General features: G+C 44.4%; 2 protein-coding genes across 2 annotated transcripts in view; one reads left to right on the top strand and one right to left on the bottom strand.

Annotated features, from left to right (window-relative positions):
- Window positions 1-4,235: 4,235 nt before the first annotated feature.
- Window positions 4,236-14,032, bottom strand: LOC122543434. The gene is made up of 3 exons (XM_043682149.1): window positions 13,439-14,032; window positions 7,227-7,355; window positions 4,236-5,186 (listed from the first exon to the last, which is right to left on the bottom strand). The coding sequence occupies exons 1-3, from the start codon at window positions 13,611-13,613 to the stop codon at window positions 4,882-4,884; spliced, it is 609 nt and encodes a 202-aa protein (XP_043538084.1). The 5' UTR covers window positions 13,614-14,032; the 3' UTR covers window positions 4,236-4,881.
- A 9,489-nt stretch (window positions 14,033-23,521) lies between these two features.
- Window positions 23,522-26,517, top strand: part of LOC122543408 — a 31,461-nt gene continuing 28,465 nt past the window's right edge. Inside the window, exon 1 of the mRNA XM_043682115.1 lies at window positions 23,522-23,712. Coding sequence (XP_043538050.1) covers window positions 23,658-23,712 — 55 coding nt within the window. The 5' untranslated portion in view covers window positions 23,522-23,657. The remainder of the gene's footprint in view (window positions 23,713-26,517) is intronic.

Below are 26,517 nucleotides of genomic sequence, written 5' to 3' on the forward strand. Positions count from 1 at the left end.
GTATGGAATGCTTTGCCTGCAACAATAGTAGGTTCGCCATCTTTAAGTACATTTAAGTCGTCATTGGACAAGCATATGGACGTACATGGAATAGTGTAGGTTAGATGGGCTTCAGATTGGTATGACAGTTCGGCGCAACATCAAGGGCCAAAGGCCTGTACTGCGCTGTAATGTTCTATATGACCGCGGTAGCCAGGGGAAGGAGATGTGACTGTGGTAGCGAGGGGAAGGAGATGTGGCTGTGGTAGCGAGGGGACGGAGATGTGACTGTGGTAGCGAGGGGACGGAGATGTGACTGTGGTAGCGAGGGGACGGAGATGTGACTGTGGTAGCCAGGGGACGGAAATGTGACTGTGGTAGCCAGGGGACGGAAATGTGACTGTGGTAGTGTGGGGAAGGAGATGTGACTGTGGTAGCGAGGGGACGGAGATGTGACTGTGGTAGCAAGAGGATGGAGATGTGACTGTTGTAGGGAGGGGATGAAGAGCTTATGCCCAAAACGTCGATCCTTCTGCTCCTCGAATGCTGCCTGACCGGCTGTGCTTTTCCAGCATCAAACTCTCCTACACAGAATAGATGCATTCCAACAAGAAAGATGCCAATGGGAGGAACCCAATATTGCGTGCAATTCTGGTCTCCTTCCTATAGAAAAGATGTTGTGAAACCTGAAATGGTTCAACAAAGATTTACAAGGATGTTGCCAGGGTTGAAGGATTTGAGCTATAGGGAGAGACTGAATAGGCTCGGGCTGCTTTGCTTGGAGCGTCAGAGACTGAGGGGTGACCTTATAGAGGTTTACAAAATCATGAGGGACATAGGGTAAATAAACATGTTATTTTCCATGGGATGGGGTGTCCAAAACTAGAGGGCACAGGTTTAGCGTGAGAGGGGAAACATTTAAAAGGGACCCAAGGGCAACGTTTTACACAAAAGGTGGTGCATGAATAGAATGAGCTGCCAGAGGATGTGACGGAGGCTAGTACAGTTACAGCATTTAAAAGGCATTTGGATGGGTATATGAATAGGAAGTGTTTGGAGGGATATGGGCCGGGCGCTGGCAGGTGGGACTAGATTAAATTAGGATATCTGGTCAGCATGGACGGGTTGGGCCGAAGGGTCTGTTTCTGTGCTGTACATCTCTATGACTCTATAACCCATCATCCATGATCAACTCAAAATGTTAAAATATAAACTGGCTGGGAGTCAGAAGATTGGACAAATTTTTTTAAAGGAAAGAATGTCTCAAAGGCCGGTGTGGAAAGGAAAAGGAGTATTGTAAAAGCTGAATCAAGGAAACCCCAGCTTCTACAGCCATTTAAAACAAAAGGAAAAAATAATTTAAAAGTGAGTATTGATCCAATAAAAAATGAACCTGAAAAGTAAGGAATGAAAAGCAAATGAATTGAACTGATATTTTGGGTCAGCTTTCAACATACATGATATAAGTAACATCCCAGAAATTGAAAAGGAGGGCAATAAGACTATAAGATACAGGAGCAGAATTAGGCCATTTAGAGTCATCGAGATGTACAGCACTGAAAAAGACGCTTTGATCCATGTCAATCAGATATCCTTAAATTAATCATAGAATCCCTATAGTGTGGAAACAGGCCATTCGACCCTATCGAGTCTACACTGACCCTCCGAAAAGCATCTCATCCAGACCTCTTGCCCTCACCCCCCCGCTTCCCCCCCCACCCTGACCATATTCCCTGTGACTAACCCACTTCCTTGCATATCCCTGGACAATATATGCAATTTAGTATGGCCAATCTTTCTAACCTGCACATCCTAGGACTGTGGAAGAAAATTTGCTAGCACTTGGCCCATATCTCTCTCAAGTCTTCCTATTCATTTGGCTCAGAGAATCCTCACGCACAAATCACAAAACAGTAGTATCCAAGTCCAGCAAGGAATTAGGGAAGGTAATAGAATGTTATTTATTGAAAGTTGGATGAAATACAGAAATAGAGAGGGTATGTTCCAGCTATAGAGGGCACTGTTGAGACTATGTCTGGCGTACTGTGGACGATCTGGACTAACATGACTGGTCACCTTACAAAGGTATGGATATAAACATGTTACAGGCTCTTCAGAGAAGGTTGATTGAAGTAATATGTGAAATGGGGAGGGTGGATTCTTATGAGGAAAAATTGCAGAAATGGAATATAATGTGGAGAAATGTGAGGTTATGCACTTTGGGAGGAAGAATAGAAGAGCCAAATATTATTTAAATAAAGACAGACTGTAAAAATCCCTAAAGAACAGGGATTTGGAATCACTAGTATGAATCACAAAAAGAATCATCCAAGATTAGTTGGCAATAAGGAAAGCAAATGGAACATTGCAGAAAGTGAGGACTACAGATGGTGTAGATCAGAGTCAAAGAGTGTGGTGATGGGAAAGCGCAGCTGGTCAGGCAGCATCCAAGGAGCAGGAGAATCGACGTTTCAGGCACAAGCCCGAAAGTCAATTCTCCTACTCCTTGGATGCTGCCTGACCGGCTGCGCTTTTCCATCACCACACTCTTTGAAATGGAATGTTAGCCTTTATTTCAAAAGGAATGGCACATAAGAATGGTGAGGTTCTGCTAAACTATGCAACTATTTAGAATGCACCTGGATTACTGAGATCAGTTCTGGGCCTCTTATTTAAGAAAAGATACACTGGCATTGGAGATAGTCCAGAGGAGGATCACTAGGGCTGATCTCAGGTATGGAGAGACCATCTTACAAGGAGAGGTTGAGTAGAGTAGTCTGTATTAATTGGAGTTTAGAAAAACAAGAGGCAATCTTATTGAACTTACAAGGTTCTTAGGTTGGAATTGGGAAGGCTGTTTGCCGTTGTGAGAGAGTCTAGGAGTCTATAATCTTGGAGTAAGAAGATGCCTATGTAAAACAGAGATGAGGAGGAATTCCTTCTCTCAGACGGTAGCAAATCTGTGGGATTCTTTATGACAATAGACTGTCACGGTTGGGTTATTAAGCATATTCAAGGCTGAGAGACAGATTTTTAATCAGTAAGGGAATCAATAGTTATGGGAAATGCAGGAAAATGGAATTGAGGTTTATCAGGTTAGCAATGATCTCAATAGTGGAGCAGACGTGGAGTTTAAAAGGTGACTCGATTGAAACATACAAATCTTTACATGATCAGTCTACATACAACTCCAGACCCACAGCAAAGTGGTTGACTCTTTAATTGCCCGATGAAAGCTATTTTGTCCAATGTATTTGTGCCAGCTCTCTGCAGGATTGAATCACCTAGTAATGTCTTTTCCACATCACAGCTCCCACATAAAAAGTTGCTGGCCAATTACCAGTTACCTTTAACTTTCTATCAAGTGATCACATGTCTGCATAGTTAAAAACAATTAAAAATCTAAATGAAGCCCCCACACAAGACAGACATTTAGGATTGGCAGCAAAATCTCAATGCTTTTTTAACAAAAAACAATCACATTTGAGGTAAAGTTAAAAATCACACAATACCAGGTTATAGTCCAATAGGTTTATTTGGAAGCACTAGCTTTCAGAGTCCTGCTCCTTCATCAGGTATCTAGCATGGCAGGATCATAAGACATAAGAATTTATAGCAAAAGATCACAATGTCATGCAATTAAAACGACATATTGAACAAACCTAGATTGTTGTTAAGTCTTTCATTTTTAAAAATGGGTTGCAGGTTTTGGTTCATTAATATGTAAATCACATTCTCAAGATAACTTAAGATTTTATATAAAAAAAGGTGACACCTCAGTTCAGACAATGTATTAAAGGGGTGAGGTTAGAGTTTGTCTATATTCCATCTTGAGTCAGACTGATTCTGTTTCCGAAGTAGGAATTTATAAAATGTTATATGGATTAACTGCCTGCAGGTTGTGTGCTTTTTGAGCAAAAATAAAATGTATCTACAAATACAATTCTGCAAATGCAAATTCACCCGATAGACTTATGTGTGTGCTTGTGAGGGCGAGAGAGAGAAGGTGTGAGTGTGTATGTTTGCATATGTGAATGCTTGATAGAGTGTGTGCATGAGTGTGAGAGTATAAGTCTGTGAGAGGGTGTGTGCATGGATCACACTGTGATCTTTTGTTATAAATTGTGTTTTAAGATCCTGCCCCAATAGTTGCCTGATGAAGGAGCAGCACTCTGAAAGCTAGTACTTTCAAATAAACCTGTTGGACTATAACCTGGTGTTGTGTGATTTTTAACTTAGTCCACCCCAGTTCAACACTGGCACCTCCTCATTTGAGGTAGTTCACTTGATTGGGAGTAGAGGATTGTGGGCCAATGGTCCCTCTAGGATGTGCAACCACTGGGAGGTTCCTTACAAGCTGATTAATGTGTCACACATTGGCTTCTGTTTGCATATGCCATTATTATGGTGGAAAGGTATTGTAGTAGTGAGTGGGGAGGGTATGGGGTAGGGAGCAAGGGGTAGATGGGGGCACGGAGTGGGGTCTTTTTTCGATTAACAGTGGGACAAGCTGGGTCCATTATCACTTGAGAGTTTGCAATCACAAGAGGTCATTTTATTGAACCATACAAGATCCTGAAGGGATTTGATAGGTTGAACACAGAGGATGTGGAGGGGCCAGCACTAGGCAATGCAGTTTAACAATAAGACAAAGTGAAAATAAATTGTTTCTTTGAGTCTTTGAAACTCTCTCCTCTAGAAAGTGGAGGCAGATTCATCAATTTTTTTTAAGAAAGAGATATCTAGGCACTTGACCAATAAGACAGTTAAAGGGTATTAGAGATTGGGCAGGACAAACATGACTTTGTCAAATGCTAGGGCAGGCCTGAGGGGCCGAACAACTTATTCCAGCATCTGCAGTCATTGTTTTTACCTAGCTTATTTTTCTGCCAATTCATATATTCACATAATGTAAAGAATGAGAAGTTTGGTTCCTCTGAGGGTACACATTACCTGCTGACTGGTCAGTCCTATTGCATTTCCCAGTTCTTGTTGCTGGGAAGCAGTGAGATACCGCTGCAGCTGGAAACGTTGTTGGAGAACCCGCAGCTGCTCAGCACTGAAGATTGTCCGACCTTTGTATTTCTTTGATATGGATTCCTCAGTCAATTCTCTCTCTTCTACAGAATCTAACCAGGAGTCTCCATGGGCCTTGAGCCTTTCCAAATTATCCTGGGAATCTGCCTCAGATAGGGTGGTGTTGGAGGCTGCAATCAACAAAGATAAACTCTTTGAAAACTGTTTCTAAATTGTAGCAGAGAACACACCTTCAAAATTAAATGCAAGGTTCTTTCCCATCTGCTGTGAACTGTTGAGCTGCTTGTTCAACATCCATTACTGGACAAACGATAGAAAAACTATGAGCAGTAAGTTTGGAAAAGCTGCATGCTTCAGTGTTATAAAGCACAGAAACAGGCCCTTCGGTTCAACTCATCCATGCCAACCAAGTTTCCAAAATTGAACTAGACTGAATTGCCTGTGATTTGGTTCTGAACCCTCTAAGCCTTTCCTATTCATCTACCTATCCAAATGTATTTTAAATGTTGTCATTGTACCTGTCTCCACCACTGCCTGTGGCATATACACTCCACTCTCTGTGTGAAAAAGTTGCCACACAGGACCCTTTTAAATTTTACCCTCTCACCTTAAAACTATGCTCTCAACCTTCAGCTTCCTATGCTCCAGGGAAAAAAGTCTCAGTTTCTCCAGACCCTTCTTACAAGCTTCTAATCTCAGCCACATCCTTGTTAATGGTTTTTCACATCCTTTCCAATTTAATAACATCCTTCCCATAGCAGAGCGATCAGACTGTACGCAGTACTCCACATGTGGCCATACCAATGTCTTAGGTAAAAACAATGACTGCAGATGCTGGAAACAAGATTCTGGATTACTGGTGCTGGAAGAGCACAGCAGTTCAGGCAGCATCCAAGGAGCAGTAAAATCGACATTTCGGGCAAAAGCCGAAACGTCGATTTTACTGCTCCTCAGATGCTGCCTGAACTGCTGTGCTCTTCCAGCACCACTAATCCAGAATACCAATGTCTTGTACAGCTTTAACAACTCCTGCACTCAATGCTTTGACTGATGAAGGTAAGCAGTCAGATGTCTTCTTTACCACTCTACCTTTAAAGCCACCTTCCAGGAATTATGTACCTGCACCTCTAGGTCTCTCTGTTCAATAACACTCTCTAGGGCCCTACCATTAATTGTATATGTCCTGCTGTAGTTTGTCTTATAAAACTGCAACACCTTAGATTTATCTGAATTAAGCTCCACCTGCCATTTCTCAGCGCGCTGGCCCTAGTTGATCAAGGTCCTGTATTACTCCGAAATAACCTTCTTCACTGAGAGACTCCAACTCTCTCTCACGAGAATTATCTTGAGGATGATCCAGGCTGTTTATTATTGGGTGTCAAATGTTCATAAGCCAATTTCCTAACCCATATTCACTTCATCAACAAGTATGCCTGCAATCAGTTCCATAACATCCCCTGTCTTTGGATCTGTTTCAGTTCTTTCTCTGGCTGAAACCCTCATTCACTTGTTTCTCATGTTACCTCTACACTCGACATTTCCAATATTTTGCACAGGATATTTTGTACCATTCTATCTACCCTCTTTCCATCTGCACTCAAGCAAAATACTGCTACCCATAGCTTAGTCCATGCCAAGGCCTGTTTACACACTTTATCTCCACCAGCTGCACTTGCCAACCTAAACTGAAATCATGATTAACTTCATTCTCAGATCACAAATTTTATGCCGGGGACACAATAACAAAAGTAGGGAGATCAAAAGTGATGGCTTCTAAAATTGAGTAGCCTTACTCTCAATGTAAGGTCATTGAGCAAGGCAGGAACCTGCGACCACATTGTAGTTAGTCATTGTCCTTGGGACAGAATTGAGAAAACTGAAGGAAGGTAGCAAAAAAACCTTGCACCTGAGTTAAAAACCTACAAGGTTATATGTCAAGTGCTGGAACATGGGATTAGAGTAGATGAATGTTCAATGACCATTGCAGAAATAATGGGCCAAAAGGTCTCTTTCTGTTCTGTAGAAACATTTGTGACTCTAGTACTACAATCTTCAAGTTTTCAGCAGAATGGTGTTTTCAGATTTACTAGCCTTGGCCCGTGGTATCTTTCTGATCAGAGCTGCTCTCCAAAGCAGTGCAGTCCAGAATATGCAATGTGCAGAACTCAGGCTCATAAGCCCTTGCTGCATGGATTTCATATGTTCCTTACCCACAGATGCAAAGGTTCCTGTCATTACTTCTTTCACCACAAAACCCATGTCACTGGTCTCAGCAAAGTCTCTTTGTACTGAAGAATATTCGTATCCATAACCTCCAACAGATCCAGGAAATGCACCAGCTGCACAAAACATGACATACATTTGTCTTGGTCTAACATACTTAGGCAGCAATATCAAAAGTCTCGAATGTTGCCCAACACATAGGTCCTTTTGTATCTCTGGAAAGGCGCAGCAGGTCAGGCAGCATCCAGGGAACAGGAGAATCGACGTTTCGGGCATAAGCCCTTCTTCAGGAGAAGGGCTTATGCCCGAAACGTCGATTCTCCTGTTCCCTGGTTTCCTGAAGAAGGGCTTATCCCCGAAACGTCGATTCTCCTGTTCCCTGGATGCTGCCTGACCTGCTGCGCCTTTCCAGCAACACATTTCCAGCTCTGATCTCCAGCATCTGCAGACCTCACTTTCTCCTTTTGTATCTCTACCTCATTTTCATTCAGGCAAATATTTTAACTACTACTGTAATTTGCTCTTTTTCTTCTGGCAATGAGAAGTGGGGTTGGGCAATGAGCGAGGTAGCTGGGTTGAAGGACCTTGAAATATTTAATATGGTTACAAAGATTAGATATGTATAATTTGTTGTTGTCTGGTCACTCAAAGTGACAATGAGAGTCAGCAAGATAATAAGTCTACACACTCTCTGGTAGAGGCAACCAGATAGCAACATTTAATAGCTTGTCCTCATTACCCTTGGGCACCAAGTCATACAGGGGAAAAGCCCATCGAGTTTGCATCTACCTAATTTAATGCAATGATACAATAGTGGGATTTGGGGGGTCCTTCAGCTAATTATTTTGTCATCAACAGGAAAATTCACAGTGGAGAAGAATAATAGGTACCCAATGGTGATCCTCAGTGGCTTGATTGGAAATGCCTCAAACTATCCAACTCCTAACCCCTTGGATCAAGCAAAGTTTTGCAGATGCTGGAGTTATGAAACAAAAACAAACAAAAATTGCTGGGGAAACTGCAGACTCGCTAGTTTTTCTAACAATTTCTGTTTATGTTCCTAACCCTTTGCCCTGCAGGGTGGATTGAATCCAGGCAAATTAAGGAAGTGCTGCACTATTAGGTGTTATCTTTTATGAGAGATGTTGATAGTTCATGGCACCATTGGAAAAATAGGACAGGATCTTCACCAACATTTAATAAAGAATGTCCAATAGATCTACTTAGATTTTCAGGAGACATTTTCATTATGTATCCCAAGAATAAAAAGTCAGGTAGAAGGTTGAAGAGAAAATTGAGCAGCGTATTCAAAAAGGAAGACAGCCTTGTAATTATGGTGATGGTTCCCCAAGACCTTTATTAGAGTGCAATGGGAGAAGGATTCAAACATTCACTTCCCTACAGATACTTAAACATGTAAGATCAGTGCTTACAATTTAGAAATAAAGAAAATATTGAGGCCAGTTATTGTACTGGATACGGTTTTAATTAAAACCCAACATCAAAAGTAACAGATAGTATGGGATTATTCCAGGATGATGCTGCTAATGAGAAACAATAGCTATAAAGGGCAACTGGTGGAATGAAGAAGGCCAGGAGATGTTTGTTAATTATTTGTTGACAGAATGGACAGAGAAAGACCACTGGCAAGTCAGTGACCAAGGGCCAAATTGGAATTGCAATTAAACTTGAATAGAGTATTAGGAAAATTATTGCATTATTGGAAATGTTTCTTGTTGGTCATGGTACATCAGCATCAAATGGTCTGAAGCAGCATTTTTTGCCAATCCCTTTTTGTCCTGATCAGCTGGCAAAGCCACTTCAGAGGGCAGTTATGGGTCAGCACTATTGCTGTGGGTCTGGAGTGACATCTAGATGAGCAGATTCACTTTCCTAAAGGGCATCAGTGAACCAGATAGGCTTTTATGATTGACTGTGGTTACACCATGGTCACCATTAGAAGCAGCTTTTAATTCCCGATTTTATTTTTATTGAATTCAAATTTCATTATCTGACATGCTGGGTTTCAAAGTCATGTCCGACCAACATTAGAACTCTTAATGACCAATCTAGTGATGTGGTGACCTCTTCTGATCTCCTTCCACACCGTGACTATCTAGGATTCTATCAGTAGTCAGCTCGACAGTGCTATTCTTTAAAGAGAGAACTACCAGGATTTGAAATAGAGACCAGACATGGTAAATGTTGATAGTGCCTTTGTAACTGGAAAACTATTTCCAGTGGGATGTTTGCAGACAACACAAAACCTTGCTGCTTAGTTAGTCATAAAAATGGCCGGAGACTGCTGCAAGATGTCAATGAATCAGTCATATGGGTAGAAAAGTGACACATTGAATTAATCTGATGAAGTGGGAGGGGAGAGATGCATTAGGGGAGGTCAAACAAGGCTAATGGAACACAATTAATGGGAAAATCAGTCATTGTACACTGAGGGGACATGATGACTTTGTCGTATTATCACTAGACTATTAATCAGAGACTGAGATAATGTTCTGGGGACCTGAGTTTGAATCCAGCTGTAGCAGTGAAATTTGAATTCATTTGGGAGTGGCACAGTGTCTGAGTGGTTAGCACTGCCTCACATCTCCAGGAACCCACGTTCGATTCCAACTTGGGTGACTGTGGAGTTGCACATTCTCCCCGTGTCTGCATGGGTTTCCTCCGAGTGCTCTTGTTTCCTTCCACAATCCAAAGATGTGCAGTTTAGGGTGGATTAGCAATGGGAAATTGTCTCATAGTGTTCTGGGATGTGCAGGTTAGGATGGATTGGCCATGAGAAATTGTCATTTCAGGCAAAAGCCCTTCATGAAGGGCTTTTGCCCGAAATGTTGATTTTCTTGCTCCTTGGATGCTGCCTGACTGACTGTGCTTTACCAACAACACACTCTTGGCTCTAATCTCCAGCATCTGCAGTACTCACTTTCGACATGAGAAATTGTCCCCTAGTGTCCAGGTATGTGTAGGTTAGGGTGGATTGCCCAGGGGCAAATATAGGATATTAGGGTAGGGGAATGGGTCTGGGTGGGTTACTGTTTGGAAGGTTGGTGTGGACTTGTTGGGCCAAAGGGTCTGTTTCCACACTATAGGGGATTCTATGAAATGAAGGATCTTCCTTTGAGTCAGAGTCATACAGCATGGTAGGAGCCTGTGAAGGAGTGAGGATTGAAGGAAATTTGGTGTGTACGTCTGTAGGTCCTTGAGGACAACAAGGAAGGTTGATAGGGCGATTAAGAAAGCTACGGGATAGTTACCTTTATTAGTTGAGGCATAGAATACAAGAGCCGGAGGTTATGATGGATCTGAATATAACATTAGTAAGGCCACCACTGCAATACAGTTTCAGGTGCCACACCAAAGGAAATGTGTGATTGCATTAGTCAAGATGCAGAGGAGATTGGCCAGGATGTAACCTGAGTTGGAGTGACTCAACTACGAACAGCAAGTGACAGTTGTTTGCGTTAAAGTAGAAAAACCTGAGGGGGATCCAATTGAGGTATACAAAATTGAGGGTTATAGATAGAGTAAATAGAAAGAAATTTCTCCCTATAATATGGACTTCAATAACCAGGGCCATAGATTGAAGGTAAAGGGCAGGAAGTTTAGCGAAGAAAGAATTTTTAAAAAACGCACAGGTTGGTGAATATCCAGAGCTCATTGTCTGAAAGGGTGACAGAGACAGAAACCATTACTACAGTCAATTGGTTAGATGAACAATTGAAATGCTGCAGCATACAATGCTGGAAAATGGGACTAGGTTGGTTGGATACTTGTGACTGGCACAGACATGATATGCCAATGGGCCTCTTTGCATGTCACATAGCTGAGAAAAATGTGACAGGCTGAGGGTCTTCAATTGGGAAGAGAGAGGCAGACGGCCGGATTGATTGAGGTGTGCAAAAGTGTCAGGGGTGTGGACAGAGTGGATGGGGAAGGCACTGTTTCCCCCTAGCAGGGGGCTCAGTAACTGGGGTGGGAGGGAGCGAGGGAGAGAAGCACAGATTTGAAAGTGACTGATAGAAAGAATACAGCAGACATGAGGAATTTTTGAATTCAGAGGATGTTCAGCAGCTGGAACTCAGTGCATGAAATAGCTGCAGGGTCTGAAATCAATTTAAAAAGGCATCAGGACATGACCCTTGAGCCCTGTAACTTGCAGCGGGAAGTGGGATCAGGCTGCTCTTTCAGCTAGTACAGACCCAATGGGCAGAGTGGCCTCTTTCTGCACCATAACTTTGACTCTAATGGCTATGGAGACCAAGAAGGTCCAACAGACAAAATGACCTATCTCTGATGGAGCTGTGGAAGCATGTATTGCCTATTACTTTCTCCAAATTTTCAAAGTTAAAAATCACACTAGACCAGGTTACAGTGCAACAGATTTATTCGGGAACATTAGCTTTCGGAGCACTGCTCCTTCATCAGGTGGTTTGCTCGGAAAGCTAATGATTCCAAATAAACCTATTGGACTATAACCTGGTATTGTGTGATTTTTAACTTTATCCACCCCAATCCAACACTGGCTCCTCTCTCCCCAATCAATTATCAGTGCCTTCATTCAGAGGGTCTCCTTCCTATTGGAGAGATGTTGTGAAACTTGAAAGGGTTCAGAAAAGATTTACAAGATGTTGCCAGGGTTGGAGGATCTGAGCTACAGGGAGAGGCTGAACAGGCTGGGGCTGTTTCCCCTGGAGCGTCAGAGGCTGAGAGGTGAATTTTAGATTAGATTAGATTACAGTGTGGAAACAGGCCCTTCGGCCCAACAAGTCCACACCGACCCGCCGAAGCGAAACCCACCCATACCCCTACATTTACCCCTTATCTAACACTACGGGCAATTTAGTATGGCCAATTCACCTGACCCTGCACATCTTTGGACTGTGGGAGGAAACCGGAGCACCCGGAGGAAACCCACGCAGACACGGGGAGAACGTGCAAACTCCACACAGTCAGTCGCCTGAGGCGGGAATTGAACCCGGGTCTCTGGCACTGTGAGGCAGTAGTGCTAACCACTGTGCCACCGTGCCGCCCACTAATAGAACTTATAGAGGTTTACAAAATCATGAGGGGCACAGATAGGATAAATAGATAAAGTATTTTCCCTGGGGTGGGGGAGTCCAGAACTAGAGGTTTAATATGAGAGTGGAAAGATATAAAAGAGACTGAAGGGGCAATTTTTCATGCAGAGGGTGGTGTGTGTATGGAATGAGCTGCCGGAGGAAGTGGTGGAGGCTGTTACAATTGCAATATTTAAAAAGCATCCGAATGGGTATATGAATAGAAAGGGTTTGGAGGGATATGGACCGGGTGCTGGCAGATGGGACTAGATTGGGTTGGGATATCTGGTCGGCATGGACGGGTTGGACCGAAGGGTCTGTTTCCGTGCTGTACATCTCTATGACTCTATGAGAGAAATGTGTGCGAAACAGCATCTTTATTCTAACCAGTGAGATCATTACATCTTTTGAACATGTGGAAGTCCGAGTTTTCTGAATGTAGAGATTGCTGTGTGGTTCAGAAGTTCGTCACCAAAGTTCGCACGCACACACACAGCGTTCCCTATGAATTCTGTCCACACTGACTCTCAGCAATAGGAGTTACACACCGAGAGCCGCCAGTGTACTGCCCAGAGTCTGCTACAATTCAGAGAAAATGAGATCTGCAGATGCTGGAAATCAGAGTCAAAAATGGTGGCGCTGGAAAAACACAGGCGGTTAGGCAGCATCTGAAGAGCTTGTGCTTCTCCAGCGCCACACTTCTTGAATCTGCTACAATTCGCAGCTCCCTCCGTGCTCAGGCCCAACATGTCAGCAGCAGGGGATTGAGCTGTGCCCAATACAGGGCTGAGCCGGCAGGGGTTAGGGAGGGGATGGGAGCAGCAGGATGCTCCGCTGCTGTTCTCAGTTTGATCCAGGTAAAGCCCAATAAACTCCAGCAGGACAACAGAGGTATTATTTGCCAGACTAACACATCCAACCGCATCCTCATATCCACAGAATACAGCTATTCGGCCCATCGTGACTATGCCGTCCCTTTCAAACAGCCGAGGCAGTTGGAAGAGGAGGTTCATTTTTCCGAACCCTCTTTTGAAAGTACCTGCTTCCCGTCGGGAGCCGTGTTGTGTGGGCACCCACCTGGATCCGGTTTTCAGCCTCCGAGCCCGGTGGTCACTGCCCCTTACCTGAATTCCAAGGCTCGCCCTCCACACGTTGGCGTGGACTTTCCAAGAAGTCTCTCTGGGTGACGGGAGTCTGGCCACAGCTGAAGGCACCCTTCCTTTGGTAACCGAAGCAGCAATCCTCCATCTTCGCAGATGGCTTGGTTTGGAAGTGGAAATTCAGAGAAAGTTGGTCCATGCAGCGGTCTTGGACAACAGAGAAAGAAGCAGAAATTCTCCCAGTGCAGTTAACTCCCCATTCCCCAGCCTCCTGTGGCGATCAACTCGGACGATGTGTGAATTAGACGCTAATTACAGCTTTAGTCATGGAAATCTGTTTGGGCATTCCATGGACAACGGAATCGTCAATTTACAGCGAAACTGCCATCCTACATTTGCGAGATAATTCATTAATTATTCGATCTCAAGGAAGGTTTAAATCACAGCAGACTGTTTCTCAGCAAGTGACATAGCGACTGGAAAACCATTTCCGGCAGAGAATGGGTGGGGGAGCCTGTGGCAATCTCCGCCACAGAAAGTGGAAGAGGCCAAAGCATTTAATGTTTTCAATGAGGATTAATGTTAATGATTTAGACGAAGGAACTGAATGTAATATTTCCAAGTGTGCAGATGACACACAGCTGGTGGGAGGGTGAACTATGAGGAGGATGCAGAGAGTTTGCAGTGTGATTTGGACTGGCTGAGTGAGGGGGCAAATGCATGACCATACGAGGATAGGCGAAAGTGAAGACTGCAAATGCTGGATCAGGATGGAGGGCTTTTGCCTGAAACGTCGATTTTCCTGGTCCCTGGATGCTACCTGACCTGCTGTGCTTTTCCAGCACTGCTGTAATCTAGACTCTGGTTTCCAGTATCTGCAGGCCTCACTTTCGCCTAGTTGATTTTAACCTTACTGCGAATCCTCTTACAAGGATGCCTACCATACAAGTGTAGACCATTCAGCCCATAAAGCCGGTTCCATCATTCAATGAGATCATGGCTGGTCTGTGGCCTAACTCCACATAACTACCTTTGGTCCATACCCCTTAATACTTTTGCTTAACAAAAATCTATCTCAGGTTTAAAGTGAAGAACTAATCTAGCATCCACTGCTGTTTGTGAAACAGAGTTCCAAACCTCTATCATCCTTCGTATATAGATGCACTTTCCAATATCCCTGCTGAATAATCAGGGCGGCACAGTGGTTAGCACTGCTGCCTCACAGTGCCAGGGACCCAGGTTGAATTCCCAACTTGGGCAACTGTCTGTGTGGAGTTTGCACATTCTCCCCGTGTCTGCATGGGTTTCCTCCAGGCACTCTGGTTTCCTCCCACACAGGTTAATTGGCCATTTTAAATTGCCCATAGTGTTAGGTGCATTAGTCAGAGGGAAGTGGGTTACTCTTCAGAGGGTCGGTGTGGACTGGTTGGGCCGAAGTGCATGTTTCCACACTGTAGGGAATCTAATCTAATCTAAGTCTCAGATCCTTGTTCTAGAGTCCCCTACCAGTGGGAATAGTTTATCTTTATGTGGGCGAAAGTGAGTTTTGCAAATGCTGGAGAGTGTGGTGCTGGAAAAGCACAGTAGGTCAGGCAGCACCTGAGGAGCAGGACAATCAACATTTCGGGCAAAAGCCCTTCATCAGGAATGAGGCTGACAGGTCATGAGAACAGAACTGAGCTGGAAGGTTGGAACTGGGGTTGGGTGGGGGGAGACGAAATGATGAAACTGATGAAATCCACATTGGTGCCCTGGGATTGGAGGGTCCTGAGACAGAAGATGAGGCGTTCTTCCTCCAGGCGCCGGGTGATAAGAGAGAGGTAATGGAGGAGGCCCAGGACCTGCATGTCCTCGGCAGAGTAGGAGAAGGAGTTAAAGTGTTTGGCCACAGGGCAGTGGGGTTGATTGGTCTGGATGTCCTGGAAATGTTCTTTGATGTTTATCTTTATGCACCCTGGCTTTTCCTGTTAATGGGGATAAATGTGATGTCATTCACTTTAGTAGCAAAAATAATAAGGTAGATAATTATTTGAGAGAAGAGAACACGGGTCAACATGGTGGCTCAGTGGTTAGTACTGCTGCCTCACAGCACCAGGGACTTGGGTTCAATTCCAGCCTTAGTGTTCAGGGATATGTAGTCAGGAGTAAATGTAGGATAGGAGAAATGGGTCTGGGTGGACTTGTTGGGCTGAATAGCCTGTTTCCACACTGTAGGAATTCTATTAAAAAAAATTCTATCAACAAGACCTGAGTATCCTCATTGTCAAAGGTGCAGCAGGCAGTAAAGAAGGCAGACTATGCTGGCCTTCTTAGCAAGAGGATTCAAGTACAGGAACAAGGATATCTTGCTGCAGTTATGCACAGAACTGGTGAGGTCACGCCTGGATACTGTGTGCAGTTGTGGTCTCCTTTACCTGAGGATGGACGCTCTTGCTGTCGAGGGAATGCAGCAAAGGTTTACCAAATTGATTCCTGGGATGGCAGGACTGACAGATGAGAAGAGGTTAAGTCGATTAGGATTGTATTCGTTGGAGGTCAGAACAATGAGGGCAATCTCATTAAAACCAGTAAAGTTCTAATAGGACTCGACAGGTTAGATGTGAGGTTATTCCTGACAGTGGCGGTGGTGGTGGTGGCGGGGGGATTCCAGAATTGGTGGTCATAATTCATGGATAAGGGGTAAACTTATCAGAAGTGAAGAGAATTTCCTTCACCCAGAATGCTAAGCCTGTGGAATTCACTACCACAGAAGATGGTTGATACCAAATTATTGAGTTTTCAAGAAGGAGGTAGATATCATTCCTGTGGCTAAAGTGATATGGGGAGCTGGGGTAGGATTAGGGTATTGAGTTCGATGATCTTTAGAAGAAAAATCATTTGTGGGATGTGAGTGATTCTGGCTGGCCAGTACTTATTGCCTGTCCCTAGTTGCCCTTGAAAATGTGGTGATCAGTTGACTTCCTGAACTGCTGCAGTCCACCTGTTGTGGGTGACGTGTAATGCCATTAGGGAGGGAATTCCAGGATCCTGACCCAGCAACAGTGAAAGAACAGCCATATATTTCCAAGTTAGGATAGTGCAGGGGATGGTGTTCCCACGTATCAGCTGCCCTTGTCTTTCTGGAAGAGGTTGTGGGCTTATAAAATGCGTATGAAGATCTTTGGTAAATTTCTGGAAAGTGCCTTGTAAATAGTACACACTGCTGCTATTGAGCGTCAGTGCAAAGCAAGTGGGTTACTTTGGTCTGGGTGATATCAAACTTCTCAAGTATTGTTGGGGCTGCACTCATCCAGGCAAGGGGGGGATATTCCATCACACTCCTGGCTTGTGCCTTGTAGATAGTGGACAGGCTTTGGGGAATCAGGTTACTCCTGGGAATACTCACCACATTATTCATAAAATCATAGTGGGGGGCGGGCGGGGGGAAGCATGGTGGCTCTGTGGTTAGACTGCTGCCTCAGAGCGCCAGGAACCCTGGTTCAATTCCAGCCTCAGTGTCTGTGTGGAGTTTGCACATTCACCTGTGTCTGCGTGGGTTTCCTCCAGGTGCTCCAGTTTCCTCCCACAATCCAAAGATGTGCTGACTCAGTGGATTGACTGCGCTAAATTGCCCACAGTGTTCAGAGATGCATAGGTTAGGTGCATTAGTCAGGGGTAAATGTAGAGTAATGGGGATTGGGTTTGTGTGGGATGCTCTTCGGAGGGTCGGTGTGGACTTGTTGGGCCAAGGGCCTGTTTCCACACTGTAGGGATTCTAAGATTCTAAGCTGTACAGAATGGAAACAGACCCTTCGGTCCAACTTGCCCATGCTGACCAGATATCTTAAATTAATCTAATTCTATTTACTAACATTTGGCCCATATCCCTTTTCCTAGCCTGCTGTTGTAGTGACTGTATTTACGTGATCAGTCCAGTTGGGTTTCTGGTCAACAATAATCCCAGGATGTTTGATAGTGGGGAATTCAATGATGGGAACACCATTGAATACCAAAGGGTGTGGGGTGATTAGATTATTGGTGATATGGATATTGATCATATCTTGTTACATTTGACATGGACTGCTTCATGAATACTGTGCAATTATTGGTGAACGAACACGCCTGCTTCTGAATTTATTGTGTCTCGGTATTGTGTACCGAGGCACAGTGAAAAGCTTTGTCTTGCGAGCAATACAGGCAGATCACAGAATTAAGTAGCATAGAAAAGGAAATAATAGATAAATAGTGACAAAAACAAAAACACAGGTACAGGCGAATGTTAAGAGTTTGAGAGTCCATTCAGTATTCTAACAACAGTTGGGTAGAAACTGTCTTGAAACCGGCTGGTGCATGTGTTCAGGCTTCTGTACCTTCTCCCCGATGGTAGAGGTTGCAGAAAAACATTGCCAGGGTGGGATGGATCTTTGAGAATGCTGGCAGCCTTTCCTTGACAGCGGGCCTGGTAGATGGATTCTATAGATGGGAGGTTGGCCTTTGTGATTGTCCGGGCCGAGTTCACCACTCTCTGTAACCGTCTCTGATCTTGAATGGTACAGTTGCCGTACCAGGTAGTGATATATCCAGGCATAGGTGCGACATTGAGAGCATTCTAAAAGTTGTCGACGGTATTTGCCGTCATGCCAAATTTCCTCAGCTGCCGAAGGAAGAGACGTTGTTGGGCCTTTGTAGCAGTGTGTCCACATGAAGAGTCCAAGAAAGCTTGTTGTGGATGACCACTCCCCAGAGCTTGACATTCCCCACTTGTTCCACCTCTGTGCTGTTAATGTGTAGTGGGGGGGGGCATGAGTAACATCCTGTCGAAAGTCAATAATGAGTTCCTTGGTTTTGCTGGCATTGAGAGCTAGGTTGTTCTCAGTGCACCATTTTTCCAGGTCTTCCACCTCCCGTCAGTAGTCTGTTTTGTTGCCATCTGAGATTCGACCGACTATGTCAGCGAACTTGTAAATGGCATTAGTCTAGCATTTGGCGACGCAGTCATGGGTAATCAGTGAGTACAATAGGGGACTGAATACGCACCCCTGGGGGGACTCCAATGTTGAGTGTTAGTGAGGATGAAATAGTGTCCCTAATCTTCACTGATTGTGGCCTGTGGGTCAGGAAACTGAGGATCCAGTTGCGGAGAGTGGGGCTTAGTCCGAGATCACTAAGTTTAGTAATCAGTTTCAAGGGGATAATAGTGTTGAAGGCTGAACTGTAGTCAATGAGTGGGATTGTGGGTCAATCTGTAGTCAATGAGCACCCGAGCTACAAATCTTCGCACAAACTTTGAATGAGTGGGATTCTTATGTCGCTGTTCTTGGTGTCAAGATGTTTTAGGGAGGAGTGAAGGGCAAGTCATAGAGATGTACAGCATGGAAACAGACCCTTCGGTCCAACCTATCTATGCTGACCAGATATCCCAACCCAATCTAGTCCCACCTGCCAGTACCCGGCCCATATCCCTCCAAACCCTTCCTATTCATATACCCATCCAAATGCCTCTTAAATGTTGCAATTGTACCAGCCTCCACCACATCCTCTGGCAGCTCATTCCATACACGTACCACCCTCTGCGTGAAAAAGTTGCCCCTTAGGTCTCTTTTATATCTTTCCACTCTCACCCTAAACCTATGCCCTCCAGTTCTGGACTCCCCGACCCCAGGGAAAAGACTTTGCCTAATTATCCTGTCCATGCCCCTCATAATTTTGTAAACCTCTATAAGGTCATCCCTCAGCCTCTGACGCTCCAGGGAAAACAGCCCCAGCCTGTTCAGCCTCTTCCTATAGCTCAAATCCTCCAACCCTGGCAACATCCTTGTAAATCCTTTCTGAACCCTTTCAAGTTTCACAGCATCCTTCCGATAGGAGGGAGACCAGAATTGCACGCAATATTCCAACAGTGGCCTAACCAATGTCCTGTACAGTTGCAACATGACCTCCCAACTCCTCTACTCAATACTCTGACCAATAAAGGAAAGCATACTAAACGCCTTCTTCACTATCCTATCTGACATGGATCTGTTGATCCGATAGGCAAATTGGAGTGGATCAAGAGTAGTGGGAAAGCTGGAGTTGATTAATGCCATGACCAGCCTTTCAAAGCATTTCATGATCACTGAAGTTAGGGCCACTGGGTGGTAGTCATTGAGACATGCTGCATGAGCCTTCTTAGGCACAGGGATGATGTTGGCCCTCTTGAAACAGGCAGGGGCAGTGGCCTGCTGCAGGGAGAGGTTGAAGATGTCCAAGAAGACCTCTGCCAGTTGATCTGCGCATGCTGAGAGTGCACAGCCTGGTACTTTGTCTGACCTTATGATGGAGAAAAGATCATTGATGAAGCAGTTGGAGATGGTTGGGCCGAGGACACTGTCTTGAGGAATTCCTGCAGAGATGACTGACCTTCAAAAATCACTACCGTTTTCTTATGTGTCAGGTATGACTCCAATCACCATAGAGTTTGCCCCTGAAACCCATTGATTCCAGTGTTCCAAGGCTCCTTGATACTGCACTCAGTCAAATGCAGCCTTGATGTCAAGGGCTGTCGCGCACCCCTCCCCAATGGAATTCAATTCTTTTGTCCGTGTTTGAACCAATGCTGCAATGAGCTCAGGAGCTGAGTGACTCTGGAGGATCCCAAACTGGGCGTCAGTGAGCAGGTTATTGCTGAGCAGGTGCTGCTTGATAGTACTGTAAATGACACCTTCCATTACTTCACCGATGATCGAGAGTAATTGATGGATAATTGGCTGGGTTGGATTCATCCTGCTTTTCATGTTCGGCGTATACCTGGGCAATTTTCCGCATTGTGTAGATGCCAGTGTTGTAACTGTACTGGAACAGCTTGGCTAGAGGAGTGGGAAGTTCTGGAGCTCAGATCTTTGGTACTATTGCTGGAATGTTGTCAGGGCCTATAGACTTTATAGTGTCCAATGTCTCCCTATTTCTTGACATTACATGGGGTGAATCAAATTGGCTGAAGTCTGGTATCTGTAATTGAATGACTGAGCAGTCTTGAGAGGTAGAATGGCCTACCCCTGCTCTTAGCTTCTATGTTTCCATGTACGGAGTTGGATTGAGCTCTTGGTGCTAAAACAATCAAAGGATATGGGGGGAAAATGAGAACAGGGCTATTGAGTTGGGTAGAAAGTGAGGTCTGCAGATGCTGGAGATCAGAGCTGAAAATGTGTTGCTGGAAAAGCACAGCAGGTCAGGCAGCATCCAGGGAACAGGAGAATCGACGTTTTGGGCATAAGCCCTTCTTCAGGAATGAGGAAAGTTTGTCCAGCAGGCTAAGATAAAAGGTAGGGAGGAGGGACTTGGGGGAGGGGCATTGGAAATGTGATAGGTGGAAAGAGGTCAAGGTGAGGGTGATAGGTCAGACTGGGGTGGGGGCGGAGAGGTCAGGAAGAAGATTGCAGGTTAGGAAGGCGGTGCTGAATTCGATGGATTTGACTGAGACAAGGTGGGGGGAGGGGAAATGAGGAAACTGGTGAAATCCGAGTTCATCCCTTATGGTTGGAGGGTCCCTAGGCGGAAGATGAGGCGCTCTTCCTCCAACCTTCGTTTTGTTGTAGTCTGGCGATGGAGGAGTCCAAAGACCTGCATATCCTTGGTGGAGTGGGAGGGGGAGGGAAGTGTTGAGCCACAGGGTGGTTGGGTTGGTTGGTCCAGGTGTCCCAGACGTGTTCTCTGAAACGCTCCGCAAGTAGCCGGCCTGACTCCCCAATATAGAGGAGGCCACATCGGGTGCAGAGGATGCAATAGATGATGTGTGTGGAGGTGCAGGTGAATCTGTGGCGGATATGGATATTGAGTTGGGTGACTAGCCATGATTAAAGTGGAGAGCTGAATGGCCTACTCCTGCTCTTATTTTCTATGTTTTTAGACTGGGTAAATACAGGGAGGCCTCTTCTGGAGCACTGTATGCAATCCTGATTGCCCTGCTATAGGAAGGATATAATTAAATTGGACAGAGTTCAGCAAAGATTTACCATGATGTTGCCAGAAAGGGACTATAAAGTTATAAGAATATGCCAGTCTTGACTGGACTGTAGGAGGTTGAGCATGAACATGAGCACAGATATGGTGAATAGAGTCATAGAAAGTAAGGGTCTTTTCCCTAAACTGGGGGATTTCAAAACTACGGGGAAATATAACAGATTCACAGAGAGGAAATTCCTTTTTTTGTCTTAAATGGGTAGTCACTTATTCTGACATGTTGCCCTTTGGTCCTAGACTCTCTCACAATGAGAAACCATTTTCCCTGTCAAGTTCACTCAGAATTTTGTATGTTTCACTAAGGTTGCCACTCATTCTTCCAAATTCCAATCAATATAGGCCCACCTGTGCAACCTCTCCTCCTAAGATAGACCCTCCATGTAAATTCAGCAGCACTTTGTTCCTCTTGTACTTTGTGTCCCTATTAATGATGCCTAGGATACTACAGGCTTTTTAAACTGCTGTCTCAACCCCATCCTGCCACATTCAGTGACTTCGATGCACTTTCACCCAGGTTCTTTTGTCTTGATTCCTCTCTTAACACAATCTCCTTAATTCTAATGATTTGGAGATACTGGGATGTACAAAGTTAAAAATCACACAACACCAGGTTATAGTCCAACAGGTTTAATTGGAAGCACACTAGCTTTCCGGAGCACAGCTCCTTTATCAGGTGGTTGTGAAGGACACAATTGTAAGACACAGAATTTATAGCAAAAGTTTACAGTGTGATGTAACTGAAATTATACACTGAAAAATACCTTGATTGTTTGTTGAGTCTCTCATCTGTTAGAATGACCATGATAGTTTCACTTCTTTCATGTGTAAATCACAAAACCTTTTTAAAAAGTTACATTTTCAGGTTAATTGTAACAATTAGTGTCAACGCAGATAAGATGTTGAGATATTGAAGGTGTTAGCCCCCTGTGTTCCCTGTCTGTGCCATAATGTTTAGACTGATTCTAATCTAAAAAGTGAGTTAACAGAGTCTTACATGGATTCATGCAGTTTTTGAGCAAAGTACAATGTAACTCTGCAAGTACAAATTCACCCCACAAACGTATATGTGTATGTGTGCATGCATGTGTGTGTTGTGTTTGTCTATGAGTGTGTGTGTGTGTGTGAGTGTAAAGTGGTCTAAATCTGTAAGAGGGTGCATGTGTGAGTCCGTGTGTCTGGAGGAGTGTGTGTGTGAGTGTCTGTTTGCATGTCTATGTATAGGAATGCCTGTGTGTGTGTGCATGTAGGAGTGTCTGTGTGTGTGTGTATAGTGCAATGGTGGTCGCCTGTAATGTGACATGAACCCAAGGTCCCGGTTGAGGCCCTCCCTATGGGTACTGAACTTAGCTATCAGCCTCTGCTCGGCCACTTTTCGCTGCTGCCTGTCCTGAAGTCCACCTTGGAGGATGGTCACCCAAAGGTCCGAGGTCGAATGTCCTGGACCACTGAAGTGTTCTCCAACTGGGAGGGAACCCTCCTATCTGTTGATTGTTGTGTGGTGCCCATTCATCCGTTGCCGTAGCCTTTGCTCATTTTCATCAATGTACCATGCCTCAGGTAGTTCTAATTGTTGCCCGCATTCTTTCTTCCTCAGTGAATCATTTTGTTTTCCTCTGCACTCCTCTCCAATGGTAAGTACAGTAATCTCCCAACTCAACCAGCTTGTCTATACCCTTTCTTCTGCTCCCCACTATCCTCCTCACACTTTACAATACTTAAGTTTTTTTTATTTATCAGTTTTTTAAAACTTCAAAATCTCATCTTGCAGACCCCAGCTGAATCCCACAAAACCCAAATTTGTGTCGACTTAAAAAGATCACTTAAGACAATTATCAGTACCTTCCTAGTTCCTTCTGATCAAGCAGTAGCCACTCATCTCTGCCTCTTCTGTGGCACTTCTCTTGATTTTAATAGTGGCCTGGAATCCCCCACTCTGGTTTCAACCTCCCTCCAGTTTTCCCCCAGTAGAGCTCTAAAGGAGGACAACCTCCTGAATGTGAATCTACTTTTACATTCCTGGCATGGTTTGTTTATTCCCCCACAAACATTTCTACTTCCCTGGTCATAGTGCCTGTGAGTCATTCCCTCCCTACAGGAGGCACGCTGGGGAAATGCAGCAACACCAGCCAATCACTAAACATCAGACAGTAACGTCTGTCAGGAAGGAAAAGTAAAAGCAGCCTGTCAACTGTGGCAGCGAGAGAGAGATCACAAGCATTGTTACTGATTCTGGCAACCATCCTGATGAAGGTTTTAATTTCCAACCATGGAATCTGTAAAGGAGCTGCCCGTGGCCACCCACGTGGGCCGTCAAGTTACAGGTAAAACCAGGGACGGGCCAGAGAGTCGGGAGAGAGAGAGAGATAACCGTGTTGTAGACACTAAACGCCCTCTCTTTCTGTTTCATATTCTGTACTAGTTCCAATAAAACCTTTCAGTTTTATTAAGGACAGAAAATATTGTAAATTAGCAACAAATCCATCAATGCCTGTAGCAGTAACAAGTTGATGTCTAAAGAGAAGGCAGTTTGATATTTTAGCAGAATTTACTTTCTGTTTAGAAGTCTCCAGTTGGCACTGCTTAGATTTTGTGCTGATGAAGGAGCGGTGCTCCGAAAGTTAGTGTGCTTCCAATTAAACCTGTTGGACTATTACCTGGTGTTGTGTAATTTTTAACTTAGATTTTGTGCAACCTTTTCATTCTCGCTTTCTTGCTGAACCTCCATGTTAAAGGTGCTTCCATTAACGAACAAAGTCAAAAGTCCCACAATGCCAGGTTATATTCGAACTGTATATTTAAAATCACAATCTTTTAGAACACTGCTCCTTCACATGACAAAGGGGCAGTGCCCCGAAACCTTGCGATTTTAAATAAATCTGTTGGACTATAACCTGATACTTTTGACTTTGTCCACCCTAGTTCAACACTGGTACCTCCACATCATTGATTTACAGAAACCAGACGAGAGACTGTTCAACTCACGCTGTTCCTGTTCTCTGTGCTCCATACAAATGAAACTCATGTCCCCACCCGTACTCGGATCTCATTCTCCCCTTTCCTTCTCCTGCTATTATACACAGAAGTAGAAGTAGGCCATTCAGGCAATCACAAGTAGAGTATGGGTCACTGGACCCCAAACATTAACTTGGATTTCTCTGCACAGACACTGTCTGACCTGCTGAGCTTTACAGCAACTTCTGTTTTTGTTTCTGATTTGCAGCATCTGCAGTTCTTTAAGTTTTTATTCATTGTTATCATCCTGATGATTCCTGATGAAGGGCTTTTGCCCAAAATGTCAATTTTCCTGCTCTCGGATGCTGCCTGACCTGTTGTGCTTTTCCAGCACCACTCTAATCTCCAGCATCTGCAGGACCCTCTTTCACAATTATTATCATCCTCAACTCCACTTTCCAGTAAACCCTAGGTTCCCATAGTGATTAAAAATCTATCTCAGCCTTCAATATACTTAATGACCCAGCCTCAATAGCCCTCTTCAGTACTGAGGGAGAGCCTGTGGGAGTGGGTCTGTGGGAGTGCTGCATTGTGTTGGAGGGTCAGTACTGGTGGAATATTGAACTGGTAGAGGGTCCTGAATTTCAAATGGCTATATTAAACAGAGACCCTTTATGATTACCAGTATCTGTAAGAGATCCTATAGTACTATTTTGAAAAAGAGCAGGGTATTTAGAACCCAGAACATAGACCATTCCAGCGCAGTACAGGTCCTTCGGTCCTTATGTCTGAAGCCCATCTAACCTACACTATTCCATTTTCATCCACATGTTTATCCAATGACCTTTTAAATGCCCTTTAAGCTGCCGAGTCTACTACTGTTGCAGGCAGTGCATTCCACACCCCTACTACTCCCTGAGTAAAGAAACTACCTCTGACATCTGTTCTATATCTATCACCCATCAATTTAAAGCTATGTCCTTTTGTGCTAACCATCACTATCCCAGGAAAAAAGGTTCTCACTGTTTACCCTATCTAATCCTCTGATTATCTTATTTGTCTCAATTAAATCACCTCTCAATCTTTTTTCTAATAAAAACAGCCTGGAGTCCATCAGCCTTTCCTTACAAGACCATCCCTCCAGACCAGGCAACATACTAGTAAATCACCTCTGCACCATTTCCAAAGCTTCCACATCCTTCCTATAATGCAGTGAATAGAATTTTATGTAATACTCTAAGTATGTCTGCAAATGGGTTTTTTACAGCTGCAGCATGACCTCATGGTTCTGAAACTCAATCCCTCTACCAATAAAAGCTAGCACACTGTGTGCCTTCTTAACAACCCTATCAACCTGGGTGGCAACTTTCAGGGATCTACGTACATGGACACAGATCTCTCTGCTCAGCTACACTACCAAGAATCTAACCATTAGCCCCAGTACTCTTTATTCCAGTTGCTCCTTCCAAAGTGAATCACCTCATTTTTCCACATTAAACTCCATTTGCTACCTCTCAACCCAGCTCTGCAGCTCATCTATATCCCTCCGTAACCTGCAACATCCTTTGGCACTATCCACAACTCCACCGACCTTAGCGTCATCTGCAAAGTTACTAACCCATCCTTCTACACCTCAGCCAGGTCATATATAAAAATGGTCACAAAACAGATCCTTATGGTATACCAGTAATAACTGAGCTCCAGGATGAATATTTCCCATCAGCCACCACCCTGTCTTCTTTCTGCTAGAATATTTCTGATCCAAACCGCCAAATCACCCTCAATCGCAATTCTTCCCAGTGTTAGAGTCATAGAATCAGAGAGATGTACAGCATGGAAACAGACACTTCGGTCCAACCCGTCCATGCCGACCAGATATCCCAACCCAATCTAGTCCCACCTGCCAGCACCCAGCCCATATCCCTCCAAACCCTTCCTATTCATATACCCATCCAAATGCCTCTTAAATGTTGCAATTGTACTAGCCTCCTCCACATCCTCTGGCAGCTCATTCCATACATGTACCACCCTCTGCATGGAAAAAGTTGCCCCATAGCTCTCTTTTATATCTTTCCCCTCTCGCCCTAAACGTATGCCCTCTAGTTCTGGACTTCCTGATCCCAGGGAAAAGACTTTGTCTATTTATCCTATCCATGCCCCTCATAATTTTGTAA

This window comes from Chiloscyllium plagiosum, chromosome 43 (genome assembly GCF_004010195.1).
Source record: "Chiloscyllium plagiosum isolate BGI_BamShark_2017 chromosome 43, ASM401019v2, whole genome shotgun sequence".
NCBI lineage: Eukaryota > Metazoa > Chordata > Chondrichthyes > Orectolobiformes > Hemiscylliidae > Chiloscyllium > Chiloscyllium plagiosum.

What these genes read in the sequence shown, in the direction of transcription:
- LOC122543434 (XM_043682149.1), bottom strand. Translation starts at nt 13,613, where the DNA reads ATGGACCAACTTTCTCTGAATTTCCACTTCCAAACCAAGCCATCTGCG. An exon ending in GGGCGAGCCTTGGAATTCAG is followed by an intron (nt 7,356 to 13,438) that starts GTAAGGGGCAGT and finishes TGTTTTGTGCAG; the next exon opens with CTGGTGCATTTCCTGGATCT. An exon ending in AGGAACCTTTGCATCTGTGG is followed by an intron (nt 5,187 to 7,226) that starts GTAAGGAACATA and finishes TGTTGATTGCAG; the next exon opens with CCTCCAACACCACCCTATCT.